Raw genomic sequence first — 22,446 nt, 5'->3', positions numbered from 1 at the left:
AATTTCTGCTCATATATTTGTAAGTTTTATCTTCCTTCAGGCCATTGAGGCCTGCTCTCAGACAGCAGAAATAGTAGCTGACCTTAGTCAGGTGCAGACAGTGGCTAAAGACCATAGCTCATGTTTTCTGTAAACAAATGAATGAGAGACATATGGTTATTAGGGACTGCTTGCTCTCCCCTCAGACCCCTAACACCTTGGTTAACATAGCCCAACTTCTGTGTGTTTACAGTGAAAAGGAAGAGATGGGGCGGGGGGAATATGGTTCTATTTTAGCAGCCAAATACATAAAGCATTTATTTTCAGTACATTAAATATTGATGTTTGATGAAAATTGCAACTGATTTGGTGAGTCATTGCCTCAAGGAGCTAATGGAACATGTTCTTTTCTGTGTTTGATGAGTTGGGATAGAGAGAGAAAGGACGAGGAGAGGGAGAGAGACATGGCACAAACGCATGTGCTTCCCTGAGTTCACTAGAGAAGAATTAGGGAAATTAACTTGGGCTACAGAATTAAATAGCTCTTACAGTAAAGGGAGAGTTTCCTGGATTAGTAAGATGAACTGTGAGTGATGCTAACAAACAGCAGAGCTGGTTCCCTTGGAAATCATAGGGTTGAAGGTGAATGTCTCTCTTTGATTGCCACTAGGTGGCAGCATTGTCCAGGGTCAAGTGAATGCTGCAGGTGAGTTGCTGTAACAAGCTACTCATGCATGGTTCATTTATTCAGGTTACTCACAAATCAAGTGTTTATAAAGTGAAGGTGCTTTCTTATCCTTTTTTATATTTTATTTTTTGCCAGTCTTGGGCTTGAGCTCAGGGCCTGAGCACTGTCCTTGGACTTTCTCAAGGCTAGAGCTCTACCACTTGAACCTCAGCACCACTTCCAGCTTTTTTCTATGTGCGTGGTACAGAGGAATCGAACCTGGGTCTTCGTGCATGCTAGGCAAGCACTCTACCCCTAGGCCAAACACCCGACCCTCTTATCCTTTTTTGAAAACTAAAATTTGCATTCCTGAGTTAGAGGTTTGAGTTCCTTGTTTTTGAAAGCAAAGGATGAAATAATTAGCATTTTGTTTTAAAAGGATCCAAAGGGAGCTGGATTGGCTTTCTCACTGGGTCCTCTGCCTTCTCTGCCTTCTTTCTACCTGTGGTTTGTAGGCTGTGAAAGAACAAAGTTCCATGGTTAGCAAAAGGTCCTTCGACAAGTAAGCAGCAGCTTAGCCTAAGATTTAGCCCTGCTCCAGGGCAGCCAAAGATGGGCAGGCACAGAGGGACTGTAGTGGCATGAGGATATAATGTGCCACATGCCTCGCATATGGCAGTTTATGCCAACTGGCTTCTGCTTCTAGTTCCATTGAATTTAGAACGACTCAGAGACTTTCACATTTGTAGTCACGACTGTTATTTACTGTAGCAAGCCAGTCTTATTTAAAATAAATAAACCTTTAAGAAGCCAAGTATTTAAATATCATTAGGGAAGTTAACACCAAGATAGCCCTAAATGAAAAATCTGGAATATGTAGTCAGCACCTAATGGTAAATGCCCTTGATTAAGTACCTACTGTGTGTGCCCTGCATTGTGCTAAGCACCTACTGGATGCCCAGGGAGATGTTGCCTTTTTTTATAATAGTTTTCCATGGATAATCTTTGATAAAACCATGTCCACTGAAGGGCCTCCGTTGCTAGTATCCAGACTGTTCTAAATCTCTAGTTATTGAATCTTAAGCCTTGTGCAGAGGCTCGGTGTTGCTCCTCTCCTCTCCGGGGCAGCAACACGGGAGCGGGGAGGGACACACAGGGCCAGCCTGTAGTCCCCCGGGAGCTGAGCGAGATGGTAAGTGTCGAAGACCCAGCCCTCCCCCAATCACCGGGGAAGAAAAAACCACGCTGAGTCAGAAGCAGTGTTAACCATGAAAGCGCATCAGATCTCTCTGCTGATCTCTGATGCTCTCTGATGCTCTCCTCCTTTATTGCGTCAGACAATTAGTTATATACTGTTAGGGTAGGAGAAGGTGGGCACTGGGAAGCTAGCCAATAGGAAGAGGGCCTCTGTGCTACCACTAAGGGTCTGGGTGGGGCTTTCAGGTAGTGGGCAGGACAGGTGCAGGAAAGCGCACGAGACCTGAGCTGCTGCGAGACCCGCGAAACTGCGGGGGGTTCAATCGAGTCACGTACACAGAGATGCCTTAAGAGAGGTATGCAAAAGACCGAATGCCTAGACAAAGCCCTTTAATTGCAGCTGAGCCAGAATCAGGCTTCAGGGATGGAGGCTAGGCCCCAACAGCTCGGCTAGGCTTCCATATTGTAAATGGCACTGGCCGAGGCGCTGATCCTCTGTGGTCACAGAGGCCAGTTGGGTTGTGGCTTTGTTTAGAATTAAGAGGCTTATAAAGGAAGCCATAGAAACCCGGAGTTGCTGTGGTACAGGAAACAAGGCAAGTAGCCAACTTCCATTGTCCTGACCAGATTGTTTGAGATATGCCTTTAAGACAGTTTGTTTGAGATCTGACTTTAATTAGAGAGCACTCAGTGTGGTAGGACAGAGCAGGCATGCTCTTTAGGAACAGTGGGAGGAAGGACACTTCCACATTTCTCCTGTAACATCCCTTCTTCTGACAGTGCCCTTTAGGTCCAAGCCCTGACAAATCAGAGGCGAGGGGACAATCCCTTCCTGCCCTGGTCGCTGATCTCACTGGGCCTTTGTGGCTGAACTGGGAAGGAAGAATCACTGGCCATGGTTAAGTTCAGCAGGGCCATCCATGCGCTCCGCACTGGCCTCGTTGAGGGCTGGGGCTTCTGTTTGAGATCTCTATTGGCTTTCTTTCCCCAGTGAAGATGTGGCCACTTCTGCTTCATCTGCCCAACTCTTTCCTAGAACATGGCTGAGATTTCCCTGGAGGCTCTCTTCCAAGTTAGTCTGAAAGTCCTTGAAACCCACTCTGGCAGGCTGTCACTTCCAGGAAATGTCACCCTGCACCCGGGCCCAGGATGCTGAGTGACCATGTGGCATGAGGTCAGCATCAACATCCAAGGTGACCACGAGGACTCACCCCATTCAGACTGTACTAGTAATGATTCTGTTGTAGCATTGAAAAAGATTGTAATCCACCTGAGATTCTTAGACAACAAGATTGACATTTCCAGTTTAGTGTGGGTTAACGCATTCTGGGACACATTTGTTTTCTTGATTGCTTTTTGTATTATGCATTCCTGATTCTGATGACATTTTTATTGAAAAGGGCAAGGAGGAGGTGGTGGGGTGGGTGGAATTCTGTGTGTGTGTGTGTGTGTGTGTGTGTGTGTGTGTATTCTCACGTGTGCACATGTGCACTGCCAGTCCTCGGAGGTTTTTTTTTTTTTTTTTTCCAAAAACAATTATTTGAGATTGCTTAAAGCTGTAGATGGAAAGATGGAGGATTTCTTGGAGCTCCTTAGGTAAAGGCCCAGATACAGGGCTGACTTTGTGGTCATACCATCTACACAGCTTTCATCTTCCTGTCCCCCTGTTCGGTAACAGGTTCTGTTCACATTCTTTTCTCTCCTAGGTCACTGTCTGGTGGGCCATTTTGTGCTGCCATCTCTCCCTTCCCCCCCCCCCGCCCCGAAGTGCCCATTTAGAATTGTCTCCCATAAGAAAGCTATGTAAGGAAATCTAGTTTTGAATGCCTGTGTGCACCGATGAATTCTGGTGCTGAGAGCCCATGTGCAGGCTAGCTTGGTCCTCATCCCCCCACAGCAGAGGCACCATCTCCTCCTGCTGAACCCAGCTGTTTTTCCCTAGCCCTGCCATTGAGGACTGCCTTTCCAGCCAGGGGTATCTCACTTCTCACAGGATGGACTCTGGGTCTGCAGCTTGAGCGCCACCTGAGAGACAGAGATGAGAAGCTCAGGCCCCTCCCAGCCCTACAGGCCCCAAAGTCTCCAGTTTATTATGAGCAGGTGGTGCTGTGTGCATCCAGCAGCAGGAGAAATTCTGGTCCATGGGGCATGTCCATTCACTTTGAAGCCCATCCCAGCCTTCTCCTCTGCCTGCCCAGTGTGCTGTTGTTGTTCTAGACCATAACTCTAAATGCTTCTCATCCAGCCCCACCTCTCAACAGCACCACCCACGATAACAAAGGTCAGTTTCTATGGACCCTCAGTCACCATCTTCAAAGGAGAGCAAAGTTACCTACACAAAAATGTACCGATCATGGGTGTAATGCTTCATGAATTTTCACCATGTGACTACAAAGTGTCATTAGCACCCACACTGGGCAGTGTGAAAAGCTCACACCTGTAATCCTAGTTACTCAGGAGGCTGAGATTGGGAAGAAATTCATGAGACCTCATCCAACCAGGAGCTAGATGTAGTGGCACATGGTTGTCATGCCAGCTACGAGAAACATAAACAGGAAGATTGTGGTCCAAGAAGTCTATGCAAAAAAGCCAGACTCTATGCAAGAAAAAAAAAAAGAAAAATTAGAGGCATAGTTGAGGTAGTAGAGTGATTAAATAGCAAATGTGAGGCCTGAATACAAACCCCATATTGCCTTGAACCAAAAAGTCCTTGTGGGGGGCAGGAGTTTGGCCTAGTGGAGTTACTTGCCGAGCATGCACAAAAACCCAGATTCTATTCCTCAGTATCACATATATAGAAAAAGCCGGAAGTGGTGCTATGACTCAAGTGGTAGAGCCCTAGCCTTGAGAAAGCCCAAGGACAGTGCTCAGGCTCTGAGTTCAAGCCCCAGGACTGGCAAAAAAAAAAAGTCCTTGGACATTTCCACAACTCTCCTAATTGCTATCCTCAAAGACAACCACTTGACTATTCTCTATCAGCATTGATTAGTTTTGCCTATTTCTAACTTTATGTAAGTGAAGTCATGAGATAGGTAATCTGCTGTGTCTGGCTTCATTTGGTCAAGGTAACATTCCAGAAATTCATGGTGCATGTAGCAGTAGCTCATGTGTTCTCATTGCAGTAAAGAGAGGTACATAAGATTTTGCTGCAGTTTACTCTATAGTTTAATCCACTCTAGATTGGGGGTGTTTTATGAATTGTTTTGTATTTATCTTTTGTGATGAAATGTACATATTTCTGTTGGGAACATGCCCACCCAAAGAGGAGATTCTTGTCCCAGAATCTGTGTGTGTACAGAATGACATTCTCAGCAGCATGTATGAGATGAGGTGCTAGCTGCCCTCCCTCCTGCTTGCCAGTCTTCAATTATAGGACTTCCAGTGGACAGGTGGGACTTGACTTTGTGGTTTTATCTGGCATTTCTTGACAGGTGATCTGGTCAGGTACCTATTCCTGCCATTTTCTACTGGACTAGCTATTTCTTCTCTCATTGAATTTTAAGAGCGCTTCATTTAGTTTTTGTAGATCAGCATATTACAAATACCCTCTGAGAGCTGCCCTTTTGCTTTTTAAAATGATGCCTTTTAATAAGTAGAAGTCCTTAATTTCAATACGATCTGATTTGTCAATAAACTTTTTCATGTTTTAAGTCACCATGTTTAGTTTTGCAAAACCTGAGGGGCAGAATATACAAACACCTAATCTTTTAAACATTAAGTTAAAATTTTTAAGCCTGAGAAACTAGAAGACATGAGAAAACATAGACCTGGGAGTCAATAGGAGACGTAAATGTGTCCTGTGATTCCATGGGGGTGTTATTACTGAGCAGTCTATTTTGCTTGGAGTGTCTTAAGTCTTTCAGCCCTAGGATGGGATCAGAATACATAGGTGTGAAGAGCCCAGCTAGGCCACAGGGCACAGACACAGGTTATTTGAATATAAAATCACTGACAGCTATGTTTTCTGTTGCAGGTTATTCAACGATAGTTATGACCTCCCGGTTACGTGCGTTGGGTGGAAGAATTAATAACATACGCGCCTCTGAATTACCCAAAGAGAAAACTCGATCCGAAGTCGTCTGCAGCATTCGATTCTTAGATGGCTTGGTGCAGACCTTTAAGGTTAATGTAAGTTTTTTCTGTGTGTTTCTAGATATGGGTTTCACTTGCAAAATGAAATTATAAAACTTACTTTAAAAATGAAAGCTTGAGATTTCAGGTTTCAGATGTTGAGACTAGAGTTGAGATAGCCCTAAAACCTTTACATACATCCATCTCTCCATCCCTTATGGATGTGAACTGAATGGTCCTGGGGGGGTTGCTGTTTTGGGGTGCTCTCTCCCCATCTGCTTCCAGTGGCAGAGTGCTCCTCAGATGCTGTGCCCCGCATTGTGCTTCACTGAGAGCCGGTGTCACATGATAACCCATAGTTCCTATGATTGGGTTGCCATTAACCATGAGCTCCTTGAGGACAGGAAGGGTGTCCTGGCACAGGGCTGGGCTTGCTGAACATGTGAAAGCATGGGGCATGAGGCTACTCCACTTCAAGGATGGCAGCTGGGAAAGGTGTCAGAAGCGTGGTGGGGACCAGAGAACAGCAGGGCCACAGGAACTTAAAGCATCACGAAACCATGTGTCTTCCTCCCTACCCATGAGGTTGCCTTCTGCTGGCCCCAAAAGCACAAGGGAGCCAGGAGAAGACAGTGTGTATGAAGCCTAAACCTGGTTTGCTGTTTTCTTCTTTCAAATCAGGGACCAGGTGTTGCCCAGGGCTGGGCTCTTAGCCTCCCCACAGTGGTGACGGGATGTAGAGGTCTGACTAAGGTCTCTGAGTGGAGAGAGGAGATGATCCCTTTCTAATCCCTCACCTGCCCCACAGCCCCCAGGCCTTCAGCCCTTCCCAGGGTTGAACTCAGGCCACACACTGAGCAAGCACCCTTCTCCATGATGCAGTGCCAAACATTCAATCTTCATTAAGTAAGATGGAGATCATCTGCAGTTCACAGTTCCCATTTGGAGGGGTGTGTGTGTGTGTGTGTGTGTGTGTGTGTGTGTGTGTGTGTGTATGTATGTGCATGTGCCTGCGCCTATGTGTGTGCACGTGTGTACAGGATCCTGGGACTTGAACTCAGGGCCTGGGCACTGTCCTGGAGCTTCTTTTGCTCAAGGCTAGCACTCTACCACTTGAACCATAGTGCCACTTCTGGCTTTTTGGTGGTTAATTGGAGATAAGACTCTAGTGGACTTTCCTGCCTAGGCTGGTTTCAAAACACCATCCTCAGGTCTCAGCCTCCTGAGTAGCTAGGATTACAGGCTGGGTCTTTAAAAAAAAAACTGCTGGAGGAGATATCTGAGCATCTGAACTATAAATCCCTGCCCCCCCCCCACACACACACACACAGTCTTGTGCTTACTGTAATTTGGGGAGCTACTGATTCCAGTTGTTGTCACAGGATTCACATTCAGTCCCCTAAAGCTTCTTCAGAATTTTGTGATTAGACCAGCCATTGAGGACCACAAATTCTACCTCCTGGACAAGAACTTGCACGTTTGCTAGTATAGAATTCATTCGTCCATTCAGCAAATGTTGACTGAGCACCCACTGTGGACCAGGCTTTGTTCCATAGTGTAAACAAAACAAAACACAAAAATGTGGCTCTTTTGAAACTTGCCTCCCAGTAGACAGAGGTAGGTGGGGCTTTTCAACCTGACCTAGGCTGTCCTCCTTTCAAAGATGAAGAAACCACATGGCTGTATAGAGGAAACACATTCCAGAAAGAAAGCCAAGGCCTTCAGTGCAAAGGCCCTGAGGCAGAAATCTTTATGTAGTGTGGTTACAGAATGTAGAGAAGACTGTATAGGAGGAGTGAAGGTGCTAAGAGGGAAGCAGGAGATAAGGTCAGAGAAATAACAAGTGGGACTGTGTAGATTTGGAATCCTATTGAGCCCCCTAGGTGGTTCTGCAGGTGCTGTGTCAGAGATCTGAACTGGCCTGTGTCCCAGTCCACAGTAACCAAGGAGGAAAAGGACTGAGATGATTCCTCTTCCTCCTTTTCCTCCTCCTCCTCCTCTTCCTCCTCCTCTTCTTCCTCCTCTTCCTCTTCTTCCTTCTTCTTCTCCTCCCCCTCCTTCTGTCCTAGGACTTGAATTCAGGGCCTGAGCACTGTCCTTGGGCTTTCTCAAAGCTAGAGCTCTACCACTTGAGCCACAGCACCACTTCTGGCTTTTTCTATGTATGTGGTACCAAGGAATTGAACTGGGGTCTTTGTGCATGCTAGGCAAGCACTCTCCCACTAGGCACACAACCAGCCCCTTCTTACTTATTATTGTAGTCCTGGAAAGAGCCCCTGATGCTGGGGCGTGGCTAAGAGGAATCCAAGTCTGCAAACACCCTGAAGCTTGGGCTTTGCTGTCATGGGGTATTTGGAATGTGGAAGACCCACAGGTCTCCTCCCAGTTTTACTCCCCATCTGGTGGCCCAAGCATCCCTGGCCATGGAAGAAGCCATGGTTGGGACAGTCCAAGAAATGGTGTTAGATACACAAGTTCAGAGACCAGAGTGGGACAGAGCTGGGGATACTGTGTGGATGTTCCCAAGGAGAGTGGAGAATCAGCCTGGCTGAGGTCACGTCAGGAGTGAGCACATGAGGAGGAAGCCAAAAGAAGAGAGCAGGAACGAGGCGTGATGATCAAAGGGGAGACACTGAGGAGGCCAGGGGACCATCCAGGAAGGTGGAAGAAGCTGGGCAGCCAATGTCTGGGAAAAGTGAGTTGTCGAGAAGAGGAGCACTTGCCCTGAGGGAGGCTCACCTAAAGAAGCCTCAGGACAGAGCCTGGTCAGTGCCATTGTCTGGAAATCTTTTATTTGCCAGGCACATGTGACTGATGCCTGTAATCTAGCTACTGAGAAGGCTGTGATTGGAGCATCATGGTTCAAAGCCAGTTCAGGTAGCCTGGGACTCTTTCCTCCAGGTAACCAGCACACAGAGCTAGAATTGGAGGTGTGACTCGTGGTAGAGTGCTAGCCTTGAGCCAAAAGCCAAGTTTAAGAGTATGAGGCCCCGAGTTAAGGCCCCAACATTGGCACAATAAAAAGAAAGGGAAAGAAAAATCTGCTGCCACCTGAAGCTGGCAGCTTGCAGCCCGCTGCTCCACCGTGAGGAACTAGAAGCCCACTTCCTTGGAGTGTACTTTCCTGCCTGTTGGGGGGCGGGTGGGAGGGAGAGGGGAATGCTTAAGGTCTCTTCCAGGCTCTAACTCTGACTGCCTATGTTCAGGACCAGGTTTCTGCAGGAAAGTAGCTTTGGACACATTGTCATTCCTTCCCTAGCCTGGGAGCAAGTCAGACACTAATGACAAGATGAGGAAGTTGACCCCAGGAGATGGGAGCAGGCCTTCTTTATTATAAATGTGTCTTTAATGCTACTTCTGTTCCTTGTGAGGCTTGAGGGGGAAGCCAGGGCTCTGGGACTAAGCGGACCAGAGTCGGGGTGGTCTGGATGTAGTAGTTTTAACTCTGCAAGGCACAGAACCCCTCTGTGTCTGTCTGCTCACTGAGAAGGATGCTGATCAATACTTTGCATAGGTGTCTCAACAAATGGAGTCTATAGGTGTAGTGACTCCTGCCTGGAATCCTAGCCGAGGCCAAAAGGAAAAAAAGTTTACAAAACCCCCATAGCTGTCATTCCAGCTATGCAGGAGGCATAAATAGGAGAGCTGCAGATCACACTGGCCAGATGTCAAGGCATAAATGCAAAACAGTATTTGAAAAAAAAAAGAAGTTTGCAGTTCTTCGCTGTATTAAGAGAATCTCTCATAATTGGGGGAGAGAATGTCTCATGTCATTCTAAGTCAAGTCAGTCCGCCCCTGTCTGTCCTTCTATATAACATTTAAGATTCTCTTGTAATGATGGTGCTCTGGGTAGAGAAAGTGCCTGATGTGGGGGCCCTTGGGCTAGAAACAGGGCAGCTTCAGCAAATAGGCACATCGCAAACCAAAGCCTACAATGGATACCCCCAGAGAAACGGCTGTGGGAGAGGCAAAGTCATCTAATCCCATCTCATCCCCACCCCACCCCCCACTGGTCACTGTGACCCACTTCCAAGTACATTACCTGCTCTCCGGAACTCACAAAGCAATCTACCTTTGCCCGTTCTGGACCCTGTCTATTTCTGACTCACATTATTCTAAGAGCAATGTGTTGCTTCAAAGGATTCCTGGCAAGTCTGTTAGTGAAAATAGAATTCTCCATTTCCTCTCAGCGCCGGCTGGTTTTGTCTCTCCATATCTTTGCCTTTTGTTGCGCCTTGCTGTCCACCTCAGATGCCCACACACCTCGAAGGGCGGGTACCACTCAGCCTTGTCCCCCTCCTCACCACAGCAGGGGTTGAGCTCAAATGAACCCTTTTGTCATCCACTGTGTCTGTATTGCCACTGGACATATACATGGCCAGGTGAGGCAGGAAAGGGGTGCTTATGGAGGCTCTGTCCTGAGGCCAGGCCTCAGCTACCCCATCAACACTAGTACAGGGCACCCAGCCCCGCTCCGGAGTGAAGTGTGGCTGGGTGTCCCCATTGGCGTTTTCACCTCAGGTGACTAGGAGCAGAGAGGCAGATAATACCACAGGGGGACCCGGGCCAAATCACTCCAAGGGTATTTCAACTGGCATTTAAGTATTTTTAGCTGTTAGTTGAGAGTTTTCTTTCGGTGCCCACACTTCTGGGCTTCCCTGGTGGTAGGAGCCACAGCCATGTCCTAAAGAGCCAAGAGAAAGTGACTCGGGATTAGCGTCGGACGTGGGTAATCCGTAGGCGCCTTTATGGTGATCCCAACGTGTGAGTTTTCTGATTTGGGCAGACGGGAGAACTTCAGCTAAGGGGAAGGAGGCAATCGGAGAACATACTCATATGGTCTTGAGTCTTTCTTACACAGCTTGACTTTAATCCTCTTTCCCCTGTATGTCATGCGACCACATAACGGGTAATATGTGTAACGGGTGAAATGTGACTTCCTTTTGCTTATGGGAAAGATGATGCCACCTCGAGCTCTTGATCTGCCTTAAGATTTCTCCCACTTGGTTTTGGTTTTTGTTTTTTTGTTTTTTTTTGGTCTAGAAACAAGACACTGGCCAGTCACTTCTGGACCTGGCATACACCCACCTGGGCGTGACTGAAAAGGAGTATTTTGGTTTGCAGCATGGTGATGACCCTGTAGACTCCCCGGTAAGTTCCGTGCATGTAAAATGTGCTGACCCCCTGGCAGGGCTGGTTTCATAGCTTGTGTTCTCTTGCCCAACAGAGATGGCTTGAGTCAAGCAAACCCGTCAGGAAGCAGTTGAAAGGTTAGTGTGATCTTTTCATTTCAGTTGATCGTTAGCCTGTGACACGTGTATCTCTCCTTGTACCAGGGAGCGTGGGACACAGTCTACTTGCTGCCTGAGTTCTGGAGACTGGAGAGATAGGGAGAGCCAGCTGCACAGTGAACACATGTCCACATCAGCCCTCAAGGTTCCTACCAGCTGTGGGTTGGGGGAAGGGGTGGGGAGGAGGCCTCTCAGAGCCAGGGGCCCATGCCTCTTTCATCTTACAAGGAAGGAAGGGGATGGATGGTTATTATTTTTTTCTTTTTAGCCTTCTATGAGTCAGGGTGGGAAAGAGATGGACAGAGACGGAGACAGTTTTCATACTTTCCATCAGCACAGCTGCAGTCACTGGAGATGGAGCCAGGGGAAGATGATATCACAAACGCAGAAAACATCAGGCAACCATTCTGGACACATCTCACCGCACCCTCTGCACTTCTCATCCTGCTCTCCCACCATCACTGTCATGCTGTAGACACCAGATGCCTCAAATACTGTTCAGGACCTTCTTTCATGCCATTCCCTCAGTTGATTCCCTCTTTCCTCACTCCAACACTTACCATTCTTCAAGGTTGCGTAGAACATATCTCCTTTTACTTTAAACATCGTCAGTTGGTTTACTTTTCTTTGATTTTTCACCATCTGCTTTCTGGCTGGACTTTCTAGCCTTCATCACACCTTTGGTTGCTTCTCTTAGTTGTGAGATCCTTAAGCTGTAAGTCCCTCACTGTCTTTTCTGCACAGCGTACAGGAAGCATGGCCAGTAACTGGGAAAGCATTAATGGACAGGTGGATACACACACACACACACACACACACCCCAATGGGAAGCAGACAAAAAATAGCCATGGCTGCCCCTACCTGAAGCCAGGTCCTTGAAGCTTTTTACCTCCTACATCAAGACCTCCTCATTCAAGAGTTGCCCAGACCAGAGAGCCCCTTTCCCAATCCATTCCTGTCCCCACCCTGTGATCATGCCCGGGGCATGGTTGGGTGTTGTCCTTCATTCTGTCACTGACTCACTCTTTCAGTGCCTGTGTCCCAGCTTTCAGGGGGTGGCAAAGCACTGTGCTAAGCTCTGGAAATCCAGTCCAAGTTGGATCTGGACCCTGCTTGCAAGGAGCTCACAGCCAAGTATAGAAGTAGGCAGGAGGGTTCCAGGATAGTCCTGTGCAAGGCAAGATTCTCTGAGTGCATAGAGGAGGATGAGAAAGAGCAAGAGCCCATGCCTGACATACAAAAGTGACAAGAGGAAAGAACATCCAAAGAAATAGGACCACCATGTGGCTAGAGAGCCTGCACATACAGAATTATGGCGCCACCCACTGGTACCCAAGGACACCTACAAGTTCACTCCAGCTCCTCCCACCATTAGAGATTCTTTGAGCACCAGCGAGCCTTGGTAGAAGATACTGAATGGGGAGGTGGATCCCTGGTGAATCTAGGTGAGCCAGAGCAGACTAGAGAAGGACTTGCATTTCAAAGAAGGAAATGCTAACCAGGAGGCAGGGAGATAGGACCAGATCTGAAGGAAGGTGACGCTGATTATCAGCACAGTCTGATAATCTGTTGCCCTGTCTATTCCGAGAAATGGATGACTTGTATCCATATAAAGGAACTGACTGTTGATGCTGATGCATGAAGCCATACCTGAGTTTGTTGTGTAATACTCATTAGCATAGTAATAATTTTGACATGCTTTGCATTGGAAGTGTAAAATGTTTTCTGCTGTAAATGTGATTTTGCAACACAGTATAACAGAATCTCAAGCCCTAGGGCTGTCATTCCAGTTTCATCATTAGCTGTATGACTTAAGGCAATTTGCTTTCATTCCTAAGCCCATGTTGGCTTTTCTAAGACAGGGCTATTGACAGCAGCCTAACCTCCTGGTGGTCATCGTGGCTTTGAAAGTCTAGAATGTGCACAAGTCACTACAAATGTGAGCTCTTCTTTGTAAATAATGTGTACTAGGCTGATTTAAGGATTTAAGGATAATGGAGTACATTGTTGAACATAGCACTAAAGTTAAAACATGAAACAGGTGGTGGGCGATACAGTTATCTATACCCATGTGTTGTAAATAACTTTCTAGGCACGTGTTCAATATTTATTAGATAAGTGAATGGCAAATGAGTTTTTATTGTGATTCCCATATGAAATCAGATGATTCAATACACTTTAATACATTTCTGTAGACTTCAAGATTTCTGAAAGTTAACATTTATACTCCTTATCTGAATCAGACCTTTTATAATGGAAAAAGTTAATGGTTGACTGCAAAGTGTATCACTTATGGGAGGACAGCAACTTGCATACATTGGCTTCTTTTTTTTTAAGAGAAAATTTAATTTGTTTTTGAAAAATGTTGTAGGAGGTTTCCCCTGTACCCTGCATTTTCGAGTAAGATTTTTTATACCTGATCCCAACACACTGCAGCAAGAACAAACCAGGTAAAAACATTTTCTTAAAGCTTCCTATTTAGTATATAAAAACAAGTCACTAAAAATGTACTCTTCATTTTATAACTGTGGCCAGATAACTTGATTTGGGTATAACTGAACCAATAGTCATCAATCATCCACCTAAGAATTGGGGGTATGTACTGAAATGTCGGTGTCAAATATGTTTTCAGTCTTAGGCCTACTTCACGAACCTATGGAATTGGTAAATCCCAGCATACTGGTGGCCTCCTTCTTCTCTTCCTTTTCTACCTCCCCCTCCCTCTTGTTTCACATCCTTGACCTCTCCTGCAGTGAGTGCAAAGTATAAAAAGCCCATGCTCAATAATGTAGGCTGGGTTTAGAAGACAAAATAGAGGGTCACCCGTTGGTCTCCTAGCATCTTGTCACTGACAGGCTAGAATGGAGGCCCTGGAGGATGGCAAGATATCTCTGCAATTAGAACTTTCAATCAGATCTCCCTTGCAGTATCTAGGAAGGAGAACAGGCCAGACTCAGCTTGTCCAAGTGGTGGATCAGCAGGTGCAGAAAGTATGTGAACCAGATAAGAGAGGAGGGCTGGGGCAGAAGCTGTTTACCCCTCAGGCCTTGGCGTCTGCTGCCTCTGGTTGGTCCCAGCCAGTAGGGTTTCTGGGAGGGGAACTGAACCAAAAGTTTAGAAATGGAGGAGGATAAGGACCAGAAAGCTATTGCTGTTAAAATGCAGGCTGTGTCAACCACTTACCCTTCCCAGAATTGTATTTTATCTGTGCATTTGTTGTTCTTAGGGAGGAAAACTATTTTTACCTGGCATAAATAGTAAATGGTCAGATTGTTGACTCCTATTCTATGACCATTAGACCTTAACAGAGGAGGTGGAGCTCCTGTTCCTTCTTCCTTTTGTTTTTCTTCTTTTTTTGCCCATGTCACATTTGCATTTAAATTTTTCATATATTTACAAACATTAGTCAATCACAGTATTAGTTTGTTACCTCCTTTGTGCATCCCTTCCTCCCACAAGGGCAGACCTTGGGGATTTGACTATGTTTACCTTTATGTTAAATTTTAAGCCAGTGCAAAGAAGGCGTGGTGTGACTCACATGATAACTATAAGGAAATTCATGCTCCTGTGCAGTTTTTCTCTGCTTAGCCCTTTATCTTGATGAGCTGGGGACAGTAGAGAAACATTCAACTCAGCAGGCCATCTCTTAAGCTAATGGACACAGTTGGTGGCATCATCTGTCAAAATGTGGATGACTCTACCAGCATTTCTCCAGACCAATACAAAATAACAAGATTCCATTTGAGGGATATTTTACAATGATACAAAGAGCTGAGCACAGTGGTATAGGCCTGTAGATCCAGTCTCAGGAAGCTAAGGCAGGAAGATCATGTGAAATGAAGAGTTCATGCTCAGCATGTAACTAGGAGAGACCAGCCTGGGCCAGGTAGTAAAACCTCATCTCAAACCAACAAAAAGAAACTCGTAGGAAGAATTAAGGGTTTGTGTACAATTATGTGTGTATATTATATGCATTATGTATTATTTGTGTTATATACAAATATGTTCATATATGTGTGGAATTCCAATTTGTAAGTTTTACTTTTAAATAATGTGTATGTATGTATGTATATATGCATATATGCATGCATACCTGGGAGCACCGGGGATTGAACTTGGACCTTTACATTCTTTCTTGGCATTTTTAAAAGAAAAAAATTTTTTTTGCCAGTCCTGGGCTTAAGCTCTACTACTTGACCCTCAGCACCACTTCCAGCTTTTTTCTGTGTATGTGGTACCAAGGAATCAAACCCTGGTCTTCATGCATGCTAGGCAAGCACTCTACCACTAGGCCAAACTCCTGGCCCCCTTTCTTGTCATTTTTGCTTCAGGCTGGTGCTCTACTATTGGAACCATAATTCTACTTCTGCCTTTTTGCCAGTTCATTAGAGAATCCAACAGATTCATCTGCCAGACTGGTTTCCAGCTACAATCCTCAGGGTAGCTAGGATTACAGGCATGAGCCACTGGTACCCCGCTTTATCTCTCTTTTTTTTTTTTTTGGATGCTCATGTGCCCATCTAAACTAATGTGACTGCTGGCTGATAGATTACAGCCTTGAGTATGAATTGTACTGCCTGAACTCATCCCTGTCATCTTGTCTTCTTCCTGAGATACTGAAGCCCAGGTTGGTGGCACACAGTGGTGATGTTAGTGACAGAGCTTGAGGGAGTGGCTTCCAGAGCAGATTAGCCCAGAAGTCCCTCTCCAGGAACCTTTTTGGTCATGAGCTATCCATTCTGTTCCCCATGAGAAAGAAGCTGATTACAGATACTCCATCGGAGCCGCTAACAAAGTCTTGCTGATCTAGAGAGATAACTGGACATGTGAGGGAATGTAAGGTGGAGAGAAGATTCAGGGGGAAATGAAACAACCTTCAGATCTCCAAAGAATAGGGAAAGGGAATTAGACATACTGGGTCATTGAATCCTGGCCAGTAAGTAGGGCTCTGGAGAGGCAGATTTTAGCTCAAGATGAGTAATAGATTAATATTTGCTCTTACCTAAATCCTGGATAAAATTGGGCTTATCTGTATCTCTCTTTAAATTCAGTGGATTTGAAACACTGATGATCAGCCCGGATTACCAGAGCTTTTTCTGTATAAGACCAAGATTGTACCATTAGTTCATATTTTTCTCTTTTCTTTTTTCTAAATATAAATGAAGAGTTTTACCTATATCCTAACAGATTGTGTTTTAGCTTTGCAACCATCCCAAAGTTCCTAAAAGTCAAGGAAGGGAATATATAAGAATTTAAAATTTTTTTCTTATTAAGTATCTAGACAGAGAAATCTTTATTGCATTTTTCTGAAGTTGGGGCTCTTGATTTAGTACACCTAAGTGGGGGGTCTTTACATTTCTGAATTTTGGCATACCCAAGTTTTTCTTGTAAATAATTTTCTTTTTATTCTAATTGTTAAATAAATGTCTTTTCACTGTGTGCCTCCACAACTGCTGTTCCTGATAAATTTAGTTCATTCTAAGCAGAATTTCACTCCCTGGCAATCTCTAATTAAATCTTAGGCTTCTTCAAGATATCTGCATAGTCTCCTAAGTTCGAGTTGCACTCCATGGTTTAAATTTCTTTATATGTGTGATTTCATGAGGTTGACAGGAGCTCTATTCAGCAGGTGACAAGATGGCTGTCTCCACATTGTTCTCATTTTACATCCCAAGGAAAATGTCCTGATTAATTGGGATCTTCAGTGAAAGCCCAATTTATTTGTTTTTATTTATTTCCCTTTCTCCTCTCCTCTCCAGTCCTCCCTCTCCTCTCTTCCCCTTCCCTCCCCTCCCCTCTCCTGTCCTCTCTTCTCCTCTCTTCTCTCCTTTCCCTTCCTTTCCCTTCTTTCCTTCCTTTTTGTCAGTCATAGGGCTTGAACTCAGGGCCTGGGAACTGTTCCTGAGCCTTTGTGCACAAGGTTAGCACTCTACCACATTGAACCACAGTGCCATTGTTGGTTTTCTGGTGGTTCACTGGAGATGTGAATCTTACAGACTTTCCTTCCAGGGCTGGCTTTAGACTTCATTCCTCAGAACTCAGCCTCTTGGAGTAGCTGGAATTACAGGCATGAGGCACTGGCACTCAAGGAAAGCCCAGTATTTATGAGTGGGTCATTTGTAACTCTTACCCCTCTCCTCTTCCTCTGGGTAGCATTGTGGGAAGAGAGAACATTTAATTCTGGTTGAATGTCAGCTTGTATAAACATAGAAACAAATAAGGACAGTTACATTCTCCTAGATGGAAAAGAGATTTCTGGTGCTGCCCAGGCATAAGTACAGCACTGCCTCAGCCGCTGATATTCAACACATGGCAGTACATTGATGATAATTGTATCAAAGTTACACTGACTAGGACATGGGGCCGGAGCTTTTTAGACATTTACATGTATAATGAGTTTGTAGCATCCAGATTGTTTTCCTAAGTAATATGGGAGTCCAGGTTAAAAGTCAGGCATGACTAATCCCACACAACCTATCTGGATGCCAGTTTTCTCATGAGAGGAGAGGGGAGGGAGAGAGAAAAGAGAAGTACAGAGACAGAGACAGAGAAAGATGGTGTCAGAGTCATTGAGTGGCTGAAATGAAGGGAAAATTTCCAAGTCTGAGAAACATAGCCCTAAACTGCACTGTGAAGATTCGTGTTGTTGTTTCCTTCCTTCCTTCCTTTCTTCCTTCCTTCCTTCCTTCCTTCCTCTTTCTGTCTGTCTGTCTGTCTGTCTTTCTTTTTGTTCTTTCTGTCTGTCTGTCTGTCTTTTTTGCCAGTCCTGGGGACTGAACTCAGGGCCCGAGCACTGTCCTTGGGCTTTTCCTCAAGGCCAGTGCTCCACCACTTGAGCCACAGTATCACTTCCGGCTTTTCTATGTATATGATAATGAGGAATCAAATCCTGGTCTTTGTGCATGCTAGGCAAGCACTCTACTACCTGGTTTGTTTGTTTTTTAATATTTTAAATTGTTATTATAAAGGTGATGTACTAAGAGGTTATGGTTACATAAATCAGGTAAAGAGTCCACTTTTTCTTGGACAATGTCACCCTTTCCTTTGCTCTCTGTTTTTCCCCTCCCATCTGTGTAAAGTTTTCTTGACTCAAAAATGTCAGCTCCTTGACCTCTGTCAACCTGAAGGAACATGACACTGATTTGCTTAAATTGCCAAAGTGATCTCTTTCCTATCCCTGAGATCTTCTGTCCTGCCTGTATTAGATTTCAAGAGGTATCCCTCTTGTCCTCTTGGCCAGACCCTGGAATGTCTATCCCATTTGAATCTGGGTTTTAAAAAAGGGTAGGAGCTAGGAGCCAAGCGTCACATGTATGCCGAGTCCCTAAATATAAATGTCTCCAGGCGCTTCCTGGCCCGCCACAGGGCTGTTGATGGCCTCCTTGCCTCCTCCCCCGCATCTGTCTTGGGACAGAGGTGTAGACTTCCAGGCTGAGAGGCTGCTGGAAACTTGCCTGTAAGCCAGATGTGGGGTTGGGAAAGTTGCCTGTGTTGGTGGGTCACAGGCAGATGTAGAGTACAGATTGGGGGGCCTGGCACCTTTTGTATCACTGATGCTTTTGCTTCTGCTCCAGCACCCATGGTTCCTGGGCCACAAGAAAAAACCCAGCTGGGTGTTTGCACCTAGCCAAAGAGGTGTCTTCATAGAACCCCATCCTCCCAGCAGCATGGTACAGAGATAGTGTGGGTGTGTGCCTGCCGCCTTGGTATTCAGAACAGTAGCCTGGCAGTGTGTGGAGGCTGCCTTTCAGAAGGCCTGTGGGTCCCCATGTCAGACCAGAAGGCTGAGGGCAGGGTACCCCTGGCAGCCATAGCAGCTCATTGGCAGGCAATTTCTACCCTGTGTCCTTCCCAGGATGGGGCAACTTTGCAATAATGCAGAATAACACCTGATACCTGATAGCACCTAAAAGAGATAAGGTGGTATTTGTGTGTATGTGCGTGCGTGTGTGCGTGTGTGTGTGTGTAATTTTAAATGTGCAGATATTTGTCCTTGACTCATCAAAAATTTTTGTTCTTATTTCAGTTTGAGTGTGAATTAATGGAAATAATTATTTCATAGGCATTTGTATTTCTTACAACTGAAGATGGATATTTGTGAAGGAAGGTAATGAGAATTTTTCATTTTTCTTTTCCTGTTAGACTTGCCAAATTCCTGATTTGAATCTAACAAGGGTACCATTCTGGCAACCATGTTTAAATGATAACATAGTCTGGGGGTCACACATTGTATTCCATGTGCCCTAGACTGCAAACATCTGTTTCCTATTCAGTCTCAGCTTAGAGAGACTGTGGTTTGCTAAACTTAATTGCAAGTCGTTCAGTTTTATTACAGGAGATAGTTATCTTTCTGGTAAAGACCTGAGACATTTTTAAAGGGATAAGAGAACCTGAGCACAAAACACATGCCACTCAGAAAGGCAGGGCAGGCCTGGGGTAGATCTAGTTCTAGCCATGCCTTTTGGTACTGGGAATGATTCCTCTGCTTTCTCAGACACTGGCCTGAGGGGATGATCCTTCAGGGGGTCCTCACCAGCTCAGTGATTAGAACTCTCTGAGAACTGCCTAAGAGGAAGATGAAATTCTCCACCTTTGGTCTCAAGAGCTGCCTGCTCCAATTCCTTAAGTGTTTTCTTCATTTATAGGAAAAAAAATGGCAGCTGGTCATTTGATAGAGAGTCCCACCCATGATGTGCTTCTTCTCACCCCCTTTTTGCTCTGGAGAGTTTAGTTCGGTTGGAGAGGGTCAGAAATCACAGGCTTGCTGCACCACAAAGGAACTGACAGCCTGCTTGCTAAAGTGAGGCAAAAGCCCCCTGAAGCAATTAGAACCATTCCAGGCAGTCGAGACCACAGTTGGCCTAGGATTTCAGGAACTCTTCTGCTGGTGGCCTAGAAAAAAAAGTCTTGTGGATTGATGAAATGACCCAGAATTGAGGTTGATGGACAAACGAGGAGTTAGATTTCCCTGGGCTGTGAGAAACTTGCCCCCAGCCCAGCTGGGAGCCACATGTTAAAGACTTGCTGAGAACAGAGAGAGGGCTTTTCTTATTAAACACTGGCAACAGCTCAAACAGGCAACACAGGAGAGCAGTTGAGGGCCTTTGCAATACAATGATTGCATCAGTGTGTCCTGGAAAATCTGAAAATTCCAGGGTTTCAGTGTACGTGGAAGGGAAAGGACAGTCTGGGGGAAGCCGGTTGGAGACCTGCAGGCCAGGGGCTATGGCAGGGTGAGTACAGGAACTAACTAAGACAAATATGTCCTCAAAGAAAGTCTGGTCATACCTAATCCTGGTTTAGTGGTTTCAGGCTTAGAGAATCCTTGCAGTTCAGCTCATTCTGACCTCAGGGGTGCACCCCTTCTCTGCTCGTCCTCCATCCCTCCAGAGGTGGGGAACTCCCTTTTTCACCTTCAGATGACTGGGATGACATGGCCCATTCTCTTCGTAGGACCAAATACAGCCCATGGCCATGGAGGCCTGTGTGTTCTGTCTCTTTCCACTACACATACGCTTCACTTTCCTGCACATAGTTTGCAAACACCTCTGTGAACTGTGTTAAGTTACTAAAGCCAGGGCTTGCCTGCTTAGCTTTCATTCTGTTCCTCCAAATGCTGGTGATTGTCTTCATTTTTATCTTCTTCAAATAAAATTCCTCTTGGTATGGTTGTGCGAATCTATAGGAATCTGTGGAGACCATCGTGTCCTGGCTTAGATCTCTCGCATCTATGCATCTATCAAACCATCTCAGGACATTTGTGACTGAGGTGTGTTGTTGCCATCAGCATTGCTCCCAGATGTTAAATCCCCTCCCTTGGAACCATCAGTGGTAGCTGTTACTCGGAGCCACATCTCCTCCCTGTGGAAAGAGGGAGACATTAAAGCTCCAAGAGAAGTAAACATGTCTAGGGACAGAGAGTAGAACACAGGCTTTCACTGTTGTATAGTACGTGTTTTGAACACTTTTTTGAACATTTTTTTCCTCTGACTTTATAGAATTGTTCCTTCTGTCTCGAGTAAACCTTCTTAATCTCTTTGTGAGGCATCCCCAGTCCTTTTAGCTGCCCTTCCCCCTAGCAAGAACACTGGCTAGATATAACCAAAGACCATCTTGGTCACTGAAACTCATCCAGTGTCTTAACTGCTCTCCCCTGGGTACTTTGGGTCTCTGGATGAATGGAGAGCTAGCAAGCATCCTGAGATTCACCATACTGTTGAAGAGACAGCAGTCCCAGGAGGAACCTAGTTCTTAGGGACTTTCAGGGTCCCTCCAATTAAGGGATGTCACCTTTATGAAGAGCTTCAGGACCAACAAAATGCAACACTCTGGTCAGAAAGGGGAACTAATGGATGGGGAGAAACAAATGAGACAAAGGTTTGGTGATTTATACCATGAAAATTTCACTGGGCTACCATGAAAATTTCATGTTTTCTCCATTACTAAAGAAGTTACTGGGAAATGCTTTTAGAACCTTGGCATCTCCCCCAGTATTATGATCAGGATGGCTTCTTTGTACCACACTCCTCCCTCATCACCCTTTCCTAGCTATTTCCACCCTGCAGTGACCTCTCTCCTGCCTCTACTGTCAGACACAAATGGAAATTGAGAGGATGAGTGTAGGAAGAAATGAATATAAGTCCCCCCTGAGTTTGAGAACTTCTAGAAGACAATGGAAGACCCAGAGGCAGGGTTGAACTTGTGACTAGACATAAACATTTTAAGTAATTACTTTTAATTAGCCAATCTAACTAAACTGAAGCATTAAAATTCAAAATATGTTCCCCTTTAAGAGGATGCTATTGTTTATAAAGGAGGTTATCAAGAATCATACAGTTTCTAGAATGTAAGAATTTAATCGTAGGGCCCTATGAAAGGTCTCACGTCTTTACTAGAAAGATTTGAAGGCTATTGAGTTAAAATAATATTTTCTGCCTCATCTTTAGGCCTGCCCTTTCTTAAAAAACCAACATGCTTGCCAACATTTAAACTGTGTGCTCTACAGTATTTGTGATGTATATGACTTTGCACATGAAAATGTTATCTTATTAAACAATCCTTAGTGTGTGACATTTACAATTTGAAATGGATTTGTATCATAGAGTTGTCTTCATTTTGATTCATGTTGGTTTTTAATGGTTAATCCAAGAGAAAAAAAAAAAGTACTCCCTACCCATGACCTGTGAGTGTTTTGGGTCCTCTTGTTGGTTCTTGTAACTTTGCTAATGCGTGTTTCTCCT

General features: G+C 45.2%; 1 protein-coding gene across 2 annotated transcripts in view; it reads left to right on the top strand.

The window, feature by feature from the left end:
• Window positions 1–5,824: 5,824 nt before the first annotated feature.
• Ptpn3 (protein tyrosine phosphatase non-receptor type 3) overlaps window positions 5,825–22,446 on the top strand; it is an 81,822-nt gene continuing 65,200 nt past the window's right edge. Inside the window, exons 1-5 of one of the 2 annotated variants that reach the window (XM_090330408.1) lie at window positions 5,825–5,971; window positions 10,959–11,066; window positions 11,143–11,185; window positions 13,578–13,656; window positions 19,269–19,313. In XM_090330408.1, coding sequence (XP_090186534.1) covers window positions 5,834–5,971; window positions 10,959–11,066; window positions 11,143–11,185; window positions 13,578–13,656; window positions 19,269–19,313 — 413 coding nt within the window. In that variant the 5' untranslated portion in view covers window positions 5,825–5,833. The other variant, XM_090330407.1, reaches the window with a different exon arrangement.

Source organism: Megascapheus bottae, chromosome 3, assembly GCF_031878675.1.
Source record: "Megascapheus bottae isolate mThoBot1 chromosome 3, mThoBot2.hap1, whole genome shotgun sequence".
Classification (NCBI taxonomy): Eukaryota; Metazoa; Chordata; class Mammalia; order Rodentia; family Geomyidae; genus Megascapheus; species Megascapheus bottae.
This window is presented reverse-complemented; position numbering and strand designations above follow the sequence as displayed.